Here is a 14,076-nt window from a genome sequence, read left to right as displayed (position 1 = left end):
TATTGATGCTGCCAGCAGTATGGGGTCTGCACTTAAAGCCACCCTGTACCAGCATGTATTGGCTGACTTGGGATGATAGGAGTGTGATTGCTAACAGCTAATAGCAATCTGCTAACAGCAATCACAGTCCCATCATGCCTAGGTTCCAACATTCACTGGTTGCCTGGGTATAAAAAGAGTGTGTTTGCTGTTAGCAATCACACTCCTATCATGCCAAGTCATATTGTTGATTTTTTTGTCCAATTGTGGTGTGTTACTTTTAATAAAAGTGTGGTTACACACTAAAATTGGACAAAAAATACAATGCCCAGCCAACCAGTACATGCTGGAATCTGGGTATGCTTGAGATTGCTGTTAACAATCATAATATATATATTTTTTTTACTTTTATTAAAAGTGTGTGGGGGGGGTCACTTTCAGTTTCGGCTAAGTGAACCCTGAATTTTCGGTTTTGGTCCAGAATTTTCATTTTAGTGCATCCCTAAAATAAATAGAACTATTTCATTTTAACTTATCCAGAATCCTGAATTTGTAGGCCCAGAAATCCCAGAAATCAGTGAGAGGAAAAGTAAAGGTTTTGTGTCATTTACTTTGTTTTAATCTGCATATTTTATTAAAGGCCATATTTCTCTCAGTGAAAAATGAGTGCGGCCCTCGCACGTATACAATTCTGATGAAGTGGCCCACTGCAGAAAAACCTTGGACACCCTTGGTATATACAGTAGATTACATCATTGTCATTTGGAATGGGTCATCAGATGAATTTTAAAATATGGTTGAATAACAAAATAACAATAATATTGATATCTCAATCACTAGTGTGATACATCCCGTATATCTTTTTCCTCGGGTTTATGTAAAATGACACAAAATGCCACATAATACAACCCTATGTTGTAAATCTACTTCTACAAACAGCCTACTGAATTGGAAAGCCATCACCCTTACACCTTGCACAAAGGCATTGCTTTAGAACAGTACTTAAGGCTACGTAAAAACAGTTTGGATCTTCAAGAGTTGAATACAAAATCTAAGTATCTAAGGACACAATTTAAAGAAATAGGTATAAAGTATTTATAATTTAGAGAAATAGGTATAAATGTAATTTAGTTAAAAACCTGCAACTATGATATATATGTGGGGAAAGGTTATAGATAATTTAGTAGGAGAGTCATATAACACATCAATATGTGTAAAAAACATTAGTTTTCAGACATCATTGGACCTTTTACAATGGAGATATCAAGTGCATTAACTTTATCTAGATCAAGCTAGGGACAAAGAGGGACAATCTGCATAATAAATGCTGGAGGAAAGAAACTTTAATATTTAAACCAAAACATTAAGCAGAGCAGGATGAATGAGGGGTTTACGTTTACCCAATATTTGAGTTGAAACTACTGTTTTAATATGTCTCACCAAAATATGACTATAATACACCTACTGATATGTTTACAGATCTATTCAGCACTCCATACCTTCTGTGATTCATAGTTCATTTTACTATTAACCGAGGAAAACAACATATTATAGAACTATTTCTCAAATAACAATATACCGTATTTGCTCGATTTATAAGACGACCCGCCAAAATTTTAATATTAATTTAGGAAAAAAGTAAAAGTCTTAATATAAGACTACCCTAAAAGAAAAAAGTTGTACTAGTAAATATTAATTCACATGTAAACTATTTTTCAGATTTAATAAAAACTATCATTGAGAAAAATAAATGTTTTGTTTTTATTTCCTTTTATTTGCCAACTTGCTGCCAGTTATGCACATCTGCCCCCCAGATATGCCTTATACCCCCTATATGCCACTTTGCCTCCCTAATATGCCACTCTGCGCCCCTGATATGCCTTTTAACCCTCAATATGCTACTCTGCCTACAAAAATGACTTCTAACCCCCTATATGCCACTTTGCCTATAGTAATACCTTTTAACCCCTATATGCCACACTGCCTATAGTAATGCCTTTTAACCCCTTATGTGGGCTCTGAATCTTAGTCTTGTAGTCAGACCTCTATTTGAGTCCTGATTAGAAGACGACCTTGAATATGACGAGTGGTATTTTTCTGAGCATTTGCGCGGGTGCAGTGAGAGTCAGTGAGAGAGACCATACCGTTTCCGAGCTGATACTTCCGTTTTGCTGCTGCTGTGTCTCCAACATCAGTCCCTCAGCATCAGCTAAATAGCTTAGTTGCCGGCAGGGTATCAGGCAACAAACCTATTTGTGTAGCCGAGGGACTGAAACGGAACGAGCTGATACTTCCGCTGTTTACTGTGGGACATTAATAGAGACAGCACAACTGAAGAGACCCCATGGCTGAGCCGATATTAAATCTGTTCAGTCGCAGTACGGTCACTCTGTTGTGTGTCTCCACGTTTGTTGTGCAAAAACACTGTTAGACAATAGCCTAAAATGAGATCCAGACCATGGACACCTATTGAGACAAGACAGCTTAAATTGAGATTCAGACCAGTGACACCTATTGGGCCAGAATAGCCTAAATTGAGATCCAGACGAGTGACACTTATTGGGCCAGAATAGCCTAAACTGAGATCCAGACGAGTGACACTTATTGGGCCAATAGCCTAAATCTAGATATATATTTTTCTTTTTATATAAAAAAGAAAAATTTATAAGAAAATATTTAGAAATTAGGCAGCTACAGCCTAGTTGTAAACATTTAAAACACTTAATGTCCTTCGCACATTTGCCTGAAGATTCTCATTCCTTTCAGTCAAGTAATGCTAATCAGTTTTTTTGTTATTTATTGTTAGGTAGAGAAAAAAAGATGTAAATAGCAGAACAGCTATGTTACATTAACTGTTTGATAAGGGATGTGTGTTCACAATCAAACGTGCATTCTAGCAAACTGTAAACACTTGATCTCTGCCATGGCCGAGAGGAGTTACATGGGGGGGGGGGGGCACAAAAAAATATTCTGCCCCAGGCGACTGCAACTCTGGTTACGCCACTGCATAGTAGACCTGTTCTGAATCAGATGTGAGATGCGGTAAAATGTGCCACGCCAATTTATGTAGGGCATACATGGACTTGCTACCTGGTAGAGATGGTATGGCCAATTTCAGCATGAGAGGGGTTAATTCAATTGTATAGGCATGTGGTGCCAAAAGGTCTTATAAGATGAATTTGTCTTTTGCAGCTGGGACTCCAACCAGGGCCCTCTGCAAGGTGTGAAATGTTACAGAGGAGGTGCTGAGTAATCCACCATATGCCTGTATCCCCTCATAGATTGTGAATTCTTTTCATGTGCTAAGTGACCACTAGCAGTCAGTAAAAAACATTTCTTCCAGGGTCATATCCAACACATAAAATAATAACCCATAGATTCATAATCATACCTCCTTTTGTGCATATCTAAAACGGGGAAAGCACACCCTACAAAAAGAATGCAAATATGCCTAGTACAAAGTAAGCTGTTTGGAAGACATTGTGCATGGTATTCAGTCATAAGTAGCAAGTGTGACATATCTATGGACTTCACAATTTAAAATGCAAGAATTATTGACGTGACGAGCAGAGGAGGGACAATAAAATGAAAAAGAGTTATTTTGACTGATATGTTTCTACAACACAAGGGGGAGGTCACTTATGGTTCCTATAGGTACACCTTCCCTCCGCTTAAAAAGTATAAATTTAATGATAGGAAATTGGTCAGTGTGCTTACTAGGGGCCAAGATCTAATTTTGAGTAGCCACCTTTCTTTGCCGGAGCCCTACGGACAGAAAAACTGTTACTTTAGCATTCAAGTGAGTAGTTAGGTTTTCGGTAATTTCTCCTTTTTATTTTTATCAGTTTGGTGTAAATCTGTTTATCATGGTTTTTTGTATGCACTGTGACTATTTTTTGTGCATAATAAATATTAATTTATTAAGTTCTGCATTTGGTAAAGACTCACGTTACCGGATTAGACCAATTTATTGGTCATTTGAAATCACATAGTTATTTTGTTAAAGTATATTGTGTGGGTTCTTAGTCGAATTCGTTTGGGGGACCAAGGCACCCCATTTTTAAATTGTCTTGGTGGTGGCAGCATTATGATATTAGTCATATCATTATAGTTAAATGTGGGTGGTATTAAGGGTGGATATTTTTGTCACTATTTCCGGACTAGGGCAGACAGATAGCGAATTTTAACCATTTTACCACCAGAACCAAGTCCCGCGCATGCTTGGAGTAGGGTGCGTTTGTGACAAGATGTTCCTCCATATGGGCTGAAGACTGGGGAAAGATTGAGTATTGGGTAGGTTTATATTGCTGGGCATTTATAGACCCAGGCGTCTGAAGAAAGGATCCACTTAATCGGTCCTCTTAGTGTTAGACGCGATCCATTGTGTTGGACTATTAATTTAACCCCTTAATGACAATTGCCGGTTCTGTCACCGGAAAACAAACGGTTAACGACAATTGACGTGCCAGGACCGTGATGTCTTTAAACGGGTGCAGAAAGCGATCTACGTTCGCTTTCTGCACCCAAACGGTGTTGCTGTAATGCCTCGACCTCGAGGCATTCAGCAACGCCACGATCGGCACTAGGGGCCATCTCTGGCCCCTCCCCGGGGCGTCAATATCCGCCATACATTGTATGGTGGCGGACTCCCGTTTTAACGATCACCTCCTAAACTTAAATGGTGTCACTGGAATGCCTTGATCAGGAGGCATCCAGCGACACCAAACACTTACCCCAGGATGGACTGTGACCGCTCCGGAGAGCGGTCACAGCCGCCGCTGCCGGTGATCTTCACCATCGGCAAGATGGCGACCGTCCTGAAAAAAAAAAAAATAAAGATGAAAAAGTTTGCTAGACGGTCTCCAGACCCTCTAGAGAACTCTGGCTCCACTTGCAGGTTGAATACAGGTACTGCATTCAATCATGCAAGTCAATTAGAAAAAAAAACAGTAAAATGTAAAAATAATTTCCCACTGATGTCACTATCAGGGGAACCAAGTTGAAAAAAAATGTTACATTTTTTTTTAAAAAAAGGCAAAAAAAAATATATATATAAAAAATATATTTTTGTTAGCAAGTCCTAAAATTAGCACATTCGCTTAAAACAATTTTCGCATGGAAAGAGTTAAAATACTGGCATATTAAATGCCCATGGGGTGTCTACTTTTAAAAAATGTATGATTTGATGGGGTAAATTGAATTGGCCGGGTTCAACAATGTCCCAATTAACACGGGAGGAAGGATGGCCACACATCTAATTTCCAATTAGAGAAATGCACACGTACCAAATGTGGCCTTTTAGTTCCCTCAAAAAATGACAAACCCATGCATGTGGGGTATCACTGTACTCAGGAGATGTTGCTGAACACATATTGAGGTGTCGTGTGACAGTGGCATATACCAGGAGCTGTAAATTCATACATAACATAGGTGTGTGGGGAAAAAATACACACAAAAGAATACTACTGCAAACTTTGAAAAGATTCTGGTGGTAAAATGCGTGCATGCAAAGAGTTAAAATACCAGCATTTAAAATACCGTGGGGTGTCTAGTTTTCAAAAATATATGGTTTTGTTGGGCACACTGAAATGGCCCGGCTCAAAGATGTACCAAATAGGGCATGGGCAGTGGATCCCCAAATGCCAAAGTTCAACATTGAAAAATGCGCATGCCCCAAATGTGGCCCTTTTGCCCCCAAACAGCTAGGCAAAATCATTCATGTGGGGTATCGCTGTACTCAGGAGATGTTGCTGAACACCAATTGGGGTGTTTTATGATAGTGGCATATACCAGAACCTTTTAATTCATACCTGAAGTAAAATGTGCGTGACAAAATAAATGCAAAAAAATGACTGCCACAAAGTTTGACAAAAACTGGTGGTAGATATGGTGCATGGAAAGAGTTAAAATACTAGCATTTGAAATACCCTGGGGTGTCTAGTTTTCAAAAATATATGGCTTTATTGGGCATACTGAAATGGCCTGGCTCAAAGATGTACCAAATAGGACATGGGCAGTTGATCGCCTAACGCCAAAGTTCAACATTGAAAATGCGCATGCCCCAAATGTGGCCCTTTTGCCCCCAAACAGCCAGGCAAAATCATTCATGTGAGGTATCGCTGTACTCAAGAGATGTTGCTAAACACATATTGGGGTGTTTTATGATAGTGACTTATACCCAGAGGCGTATCTACTGAAAATAGCGCCTATGGCAAGCACTGAAATTGCGCCCCTGTCCAAATAAAAACCCATTTACTAGCCCCTGCTGCCTATATATATATATATATATATATATATAATATATATATATATATTAGTCCCTGCTGCCGATAGCGGGTATAGATCAACACGCAAACCCAGATCATTTGAAATTCACTTGTGATCTCAGCACTGAAGGTATATATCAAATAAACAGAATCAGACATACAAGTCCTGTATTTGCAGGTATACAATAATAATATATGAAATGTAGCATCGCAGGTATAGATCAACTGAATAAGACATATTAACCCTGTATTTGCAGGTACACATAAATAATGTATGGAAACATAGCATAGCAGATATGGATCTACAGCATAATACAAAAACCCAGCTTTGCAGGTAAAGATCAATTGGAATTCACATAAAAACACGGCATTAAAGGTATATTTAAAACCCCCTAAATTACAGGCATAGATCACAGGTTGCACACCGCAAAGCCAGCCCTGGCGTCCACACTGCCGACATAGAACCTGGCCAGCACCCAGATTACACACATAAGATTTGCCATCTTTGTCCCCAAATAGCCCAGCACAAGTCAACTTTGTCCCCAAACAGTCCGGCCAGTGCCATCTTTGTCCCATATACACCCTGCCTGTGCCATCTCGGTCCCCAAGGCTCAAACCTCCTGCTAGTGCCATCTTTGCCCTTCCACAATTATACATCTATGATACACAAACACTTTTACAGTCACTCACTAATTCACACTTTAATTCAGAGAACTCATCTACACAGTAACTCATGCTCTCCCTCATTCAGACAATTCATCCACACATTAACTCATGCTCTCCCTCATTCAGACAATACATTCACATATTAACTCATGCTCGCCCTCATTCAGACAACTCATCCACACATTAACTCATGCTCTCTCTCATTCACTCAATGCATCCACACATTAATGCACACTCTTTACTTATATCTACCCCCCTCCCTCCCTCACCACTTTTTAACCCCCTCCCTCCCTCCCTTACCACTTTTTAACCCCCTCCCTCCCTCCCTTACCACTTTTTAACCCCCTCCCTCCCTCCCTTACCACTTTTTAACCCCCTCCCTCCCTCCCTTACCACTTTTTAACCCCCTCCCTCCCTCCCTTACCACTTTTTACCCCCTCCCTCCCTTACCACTTTTTAACCCCCCTCCCTCCCTCACCACTTTTTAACCCCCCTCCCTCACCACTTTTTAACCCCCCTCCCTTATCACTGTTTAACCCCCTCCCTCACTCACCACTTTTTAACCCCCCTCCCTCCCTCCCTCACTCACCACTTTTTAACCCCCCTCCCTCCCTCCCTCCCTCCCTCACCACTTTTTAACCCCCCTCCCTCCCTCACTCACCACTTTTTAACCCCCCCTCCCTCCCTCCCTCACTCACCCACCACTTTTTAACCCCCTTCCCTCCCTCACTCACCACTTTTTAACCCCCCTCCCTCCCTCACTCACCACTTTTTAACCCCCCTCCCTCCCTCCCTCACTCACCACTTTTTAACCCCCCCTGCCTCACTCACCACTTTTTAACCCCCCCCCCCTCCTCTCACCTTGAAGTCCAGCGACGGGAGCACGATGTTGCTGTCTTCCTGCACCGCTCGCTGGTGCCCGCTGCTTCACTGCTGAGCGCCGTAATATGACGTCATATTTCGTGGCCCAGCTGTGAAGCAGCGGGCACCAGCGAGCGGCTTTTAAACACTGATGCGGAGGAGATAGAGGGGCGCCTAGCAACCGCTCGGCGCCCCTCTATCTCCTCCGCATCAGTGTTTAAAAGCCGCTCGCTGGTGCCGGAATTTCATGCAGAGCGCCGCAATATGCCGGCATATTGCGGCGCTCTGCATGAAATGCCGGCACCGGGATGGGGGTAGAGGGCTCGTGGAGGAGAATGAGGGGCGCCGAGCGGTTGCTAGGCGCCCCTCTCTCCCCTCCGCATCAAAAAAATATAAAAAAATGCCGGTGAGCGGCATTTAAAAGCCGCTCACCGGCGCCCTCCTTGGGATGGCGCCCATGGCACGTGCCATGGCACCTCCCCCGGGTTAGCCCCCCCATATTAAATTTTTTTACAAAAGATCATGGCATTTGTTAGATCATTGTTAGATCAGGTTTGATCAACTGTTTTTTTCGTTAGATCTACTCTAAAATAGGCAATATTAACAATCTTTTTCAGGGGGGGCTAACCCGTAGCCAGCCCCCCCTCAACAAAAATTTCAACAAAATGTTACTGATTTTGATAGCTCTACGTTAGATCAGGTTTGATCAGACAAAATTTTTGTTAGATCTAGTCTAATTACTGAGATATTGCATATTTAATGAGGGGGGGCTGGCCCCCCCTCAACTGAAATTTGGATTTTTTTTAATGGATCTTGGTAGATATTCGTTAGATCAGGTTAGATCAACAGTTTTTTTCGTTAGATCTATCACGCAGGAGGCGGTATTCACAATCCTATTTTGTGTGCGGGGGATGGGTACACATACGGTCTGGCCCCCCCTCAACTGAAATTTGGATTTTTTTTAATGGATCTTGGTAGATATTCGTTAGATCAGGTTAGATCAACTGTTTTTTTCGTTAGATCTACCACGCAGGAGGCGGTATTCACAATCCTATTTTGTGTGCGGGGGATGGGTATACATACGGTCTGGCCCCCCCTCAACTGAAATTTGGATTTTTTTTAATGGATCTTGGTAGATATTCGTTAGATCAGGTTAGATCAACTGTTTTTTTCGTTAGATCTACCACGCAGGAGGCGGTATTCACAATCCTATTTTGTGTGCGGGGGATGGGTACACATACGGTCTGGCCCCCCCTCAACTGAAATTTGGATTTTTTTTAATGGATCTTGGTAGATATTCGTTAGATCAGGTTAGATCAACTGTTTTTTTCGTTAGATCTACCACGCAGGAGGCGGTATTCACAATCCTATTTTGTGTGCGGGGGATGGGTACACATACGGTCTGGCCCCCCCCTCAACTGAAATTTGGATTTTTTTTAATGGATCTTGGTAGATATTCGTTAGATCAGGTTAGATCAACTGTTTTTTTCGTTAGATCTACCACGCAGGAGGCGGTATTCACAATCCTATTTTGTGTGCGGGGGATGGGTACACATACGGTCTGGCCCCCCCTCAACTGAAATTTTGATTTTTTTTAATGGATCTTGGTAGATATTCGTTAGATCAGGTTAGATCAACAGTTTTTTTCGTTAGATCTACCACGCAGGAGGCGATATTCACAATCCTATTTTGTGTGCGGGTAATGGGTATACATAGGGGCTGGCCCCCCCTCAACTGAAATTTGGATTTTTTTTAATGGATCTTGGTAGATATTCGTTAGATCAGGTTAGATCAACAGTTTTTTTCGTTAGATCTACCACGCAGGAGGCGGTATTCACAATCCTATTTTGTGTGCGGGGGATGGGTACACATACGGTCTGGCCCCCCCTCAACTGAAATTTGGATTTTTTTTCATGTATTTTGGTAGATATTCATTAGATCCGGTTAGATCAACTGTTTTTTTTTGTTAGATCTATCACACAAGAGGGGGTATTGACAATCCTATATAGTGTGCGGGGGGATGGGAATACATATGGGTTGTCCCTCCAACCGAAACAAACTGTTGATCTAACCAGATCTAACGAATATCTACCAAAATCCATAATTGTTTTTCCAAATTTCAGTTGAGGGGGGGCCAGCCCGTATGTATACCCATCCCCCCGCACATAAAATAGGATTGTGAATACCGCCTCCTGCGTGGTAGATCTAACGAAAAAAACTGTTGATCTAACCTGATCTAACGAATATCTACCAAGATCCATTAAAAAAAATCCAAATTTCAGTTGAGGGGGGGCCAGCCCCTATGTATACCCATTACCCGCACACAAAATAGGATTGTGAATATCGCCTCCTGTGTGATAGATCTAACGAAAAAAACTGTTGATCTAACCTGATCTAACGAATATCTACCAAGATCCATTAAAAAAAATCCAAATTTCAGTTGAGGGGGGGCCAGACCGTATGTGTACCCATCCCCCGCACACAAAATAGGATTGTGAATACCGCCTCCTGCGTGGTAGATCTAACGAAAAAAACTGTTGATCTAACCTGATCTAACGAATATCTACCAAGATCCATTAAAAAAAATCCAAATTTCAGTTGAGGGGGGGCCAGCCCCTATGTATACCCATTACCCGCACACAAAATAGGATTGTGAATATCGCCTCCTGCGTGGTAGATCTAACGAAAAAAACTGTTGATCTAACCTGATCTAACGAATATCTACCAAGATCCATTAAAAAAAATCCAAATTTCAGTTGAGGGGGGGCCAGACCGTATGTGTACCCATCCCCCGCACACAAAATAGGATTGTGAATACCGCCTCCTGCGTGGTAGATCTAACGAAAAAAACTGTTGATCTAACCTGATCTAACGAATATCTACCAAGATCCATTAAAAAAAATCCAAATTTCAGTTGAGGGGGGACCAGACCCTATGTGTACCCATCCCCCGCACACAAAATAGGATTGTGAATACCGCCTCCTGCGTGGTAGATCTAACGAAAAAAACAGTTGATCTAACCTGATCTAACGAATATCTACCAAGATCCATTAAAAAAAATCCAAATTTCAGTTGAGGGGGGGCCAGCCCCCCCTCATTAAATATGCAATATCTCAGTAATTAGACTAGATCTAACAAAAATTTTGTCTGATCAAACCTGATCTAACGTAGAGCTATCATAATCAGTAACATTTTGTTGAAATTTTTGTTGAGGGGGGGCTGGCTACGGGTTAGCCCCCCCTGAAAAAGATTGTTAATATTGCCTATTTTAGAGTAGATCTAACGAAAAAAACAGTTGATCAAACCTGATCTAACAATGATCTAACAAATGCCATGATCTTTTGTAAAAAAATTTAATATGGGGGGGCTAACCCGGGGGAGGTGCCATGGCTGCCATACCCTATATACGCCTCTGCTTATACCAGAACCTTTTAATTCATACCTGAAGTAAAATGTGTGTGAAAAAACAAATGCAAAAGAAATTACTACCATAAAGTTTGACAAAGGCTGATGGTAGAATTAGTGCTTTGGAATACCCGGGGCTGTCTAGTTTTCAAAAATATATGACTTGATGGGGTAAATTGCATTGGCCGGCTTCAAAGATACCCGAAATGGCACATGGGGGGAAGAATTACCAGATTTGGAAAAAATGGCTTTGAAATAGCAAAACGCTACCTGTACTTATTGCCCCATAATGTGTAGAAAAAAGCAAAAAAACATGAAAACATTGGGTATTTCTAAACTCAGGACAAAAAGTAGAATCTATTTAGCAGGTTTTTTCATTATCTTTTATAGATGAGTAAAAGATTTTTCAACTAAAATTTAGAAATAGTAAATAATATGATACAATTAAAACAATGTAAACAATCTAAAGAAAGCCCTTCTTGTCCTGAAAAAAACAATATCTAATGTGTGTGGGTTCAGTAAACGGGAAAGAAGAAAATTACAGCTAAACACGAGCAGCGCAGAAATGTTAAAACGGCCATTGTCACGAACGGTACAAAAAGTAAAATCAGCCTTTGTCACGAAGGGGTTAAAGTCACATTTACATAATCTTCATCTATACAAAACTTTAACTTTACCATGTTTATTTGGGTTTTTTTGCAATAGTTCTCTCTTCTTGTAAGTGAAAAACTGCTAATTTAGCTGAATAAAATATGTCAGTAGTTTAGCTTTGTTTTTATCATATTATAATATGTTACTTGTTTAACCTATTTATGTTATATATTTATCTCTTATTCAAGACCACTGCAAATACAGCTAATGTTATGCACTACTACATAATATATACTTTTGTATACGTTATTTGAAAACATACTGTACAATATTTTCATACATTTTCTTTTTCCCTGGCAGATTTTGGTAGTCTTGACTCATTAGCAAACAAAGATGATAGACACAAAACAAGTACATCTCATCTTATCCATAATTCTGCAACTCCTGAGTTCTGTGGAATCACAGGTCAATCCAGGTGAGTGTCCTCTCTCTCTTAAGCTAATATTGGTTTGGATTCAGCCCTTGAATAACAGACCATGTAAGAAAAGCCAGTAAAAATAATTCTCATATGCCAAGAAAAAGATATATTCCCTAGTTATCTCTAGTCAGATTTCGAAAGGAATAGCCCATCAACCATCAAATATATATTGTAGACATGTTTATGTTTGGTGATAATATTTTTGTTCTATATCTATTTTGTATTCAGTAATTGTATTCAATTTCCAAGGAAAATAAGAAAAGCTGAAAGAGGGATTTCATAGTGATACAAGGAAAGGTGTTTGTGTATATGATACCTACAAGCTTTTGTAAGCCTTCCACTTTCAAGGGACCAGTCAACAAGCCACAGCAAGAGAGGTTTATTCACTAATAGGTTTCAACTCCACTTCATTATTCAGTATTAAGGGCCAAGACTGACAGGGTTCTCCAGGAAGAAGGGCTAACAGAATACAGAATTCAACAGACAATTTTTCAGTTTCAAACACCAAATTTTGTTTCCTCTTCTTTAGGTTCAGGTGGCTTTTTTATTCAGAAACAAAATTTGTTGCCCAAAAATTAGTTTCCTTTCTCTGTGTCAAACACACACGTGTAAGTCTCGTCCAATTTCAATATAAAGTCTGACTCCCATCAACTGAAGGCAGTGAGTGTGCAGCTCGGATCGGATTTAGACCCTTCCGTCCTCTTTCTGTGTCATCCAATACTTTCTGTGCTCCCTGCACTCTCCATCTACCTTGTATCTGCCCCCTCAACGGCTTCTCCAGCTTTCTGGTCTCCTACGACTTCTCTACCGTTGCAGATATTATGCTGACTGGGAGGGGAAACAAGAGATGGGAGAAGGGGGGGTCAGTATGAGAGAGTGTGCAGCTGCAGAGAAAAAAAAATGACAGGAGAAAGGGGAGGGGTGTGTAGTGTACACCAGGCCCGGACTGGCCATCGGGCAAACCCGGGCATTTGCCCGGTGAGCCGGGCCGCGGCAGGGCCGGATTGACTTAGGGGCTGATGGAGCTGCAGCTCCAGGCCCCTACCTTAAAATAGGCCCAGTCAGGACCGAACTGACTGGGCCTATGCTGCCTCTACGGCCGCATTAACGCAGGGCATAAGGGGCAACTGCGACCGGGTCCGTCACTCTAAGGGGCCGGAAGCCCCCACCAGGGCCGGCCTTACGGGTGTGCGACCACAACATATTTTTTAATGCATTCTCAAAAATTAATTAAATCTTCCACTCATTCACACAACTCTTCCACACATTAATTAATTTATTCTCTAACTCATTTACACAATTCATACACACATTATTTTGTTTATTCTCTCACTCATTCTGACTTTGACTTTATTTCAATATTCTTGTTAGCCTCCCTCTTACTATCTCACCCCCTCTCCCCCTCCTTCTTACGATCTACCCCGCTCTCCCCCTCCTTCTTACTATCTACCCCCCCCTTACCTTCAGACGTCCTGTGGTGGGAGTGCGAGGCTTCTGTCTTCAGTGTCTTTCTCGCGGTGTGCGCTGCTTCACTGCTGAGGGCCGGAATATGACGTCATATTCCGGCACTCAGCATGAAACGCAGGCACCGCGATGAAGTCACTGAAGACAGAAGCCTCGTGGAGGAGAGTGAGGGGGGCCGAGCGGTTGCTGAAAACTTGAGCGACCTCTTGGCGCCCCTCTCTCCTCCGCGTCTAGTGCTTCCTCCGGGCTCGAAAAAAAAAATGAGTTTCAATTGGGGGGGCACATGGGGGGCCGTGGCCCCCTCTGGCCCCCCCTGCAGACGCCACTGGAAGTGTGGGGGTTGTATCAGTGACAGTGACGAGTTAT

The 14,076-nt window shown here is 41.6% G+C and overlaps 1 protein-coding gene across 1 annotated transcript in view; it reads left to right on the top strand.

The window, feature by feature from the left end:
- Positions 1-12,161: 12,161 nt before the first annotated feature.
- Positions 12,162-14,076, top strand: part of LOC149279348 (discoidin domain-containing receptor 2-like) — a 53,714-nt gene continuing 51,799 nt past the window's right edge. The window contains exon 1 of the mRNA XM_089501308.1: positions 12,162-12,243. Coding sequence (XP_089357434.1) covers positions 12,162-12,243 — 82 coding nt within the window. The remainder of the gene's footprint in view (positions 12,244-14,076) is intronic.

This window comes from Sceloporus occidentalis, unplaced genomic scaffold (genome assembly GCF_023333645.1).
Source record: "Sceloporus occidentalis isolate IW3139 unplaced genomic scaffold, rSceOcc1.0.p SCAF_170, whole genome shotgun sequence".
In the NCBI taxonomy this organism is placed as follows: Eukaryota; Metazoa; Chordata; class Lepidosauria; order Squamata; family Phrynosomatidae; genus Sceloporus; species Sceloporus occidentalis.
This window is presented reverse-complemented; position numbering and strand designations above follow the sequence as displayed.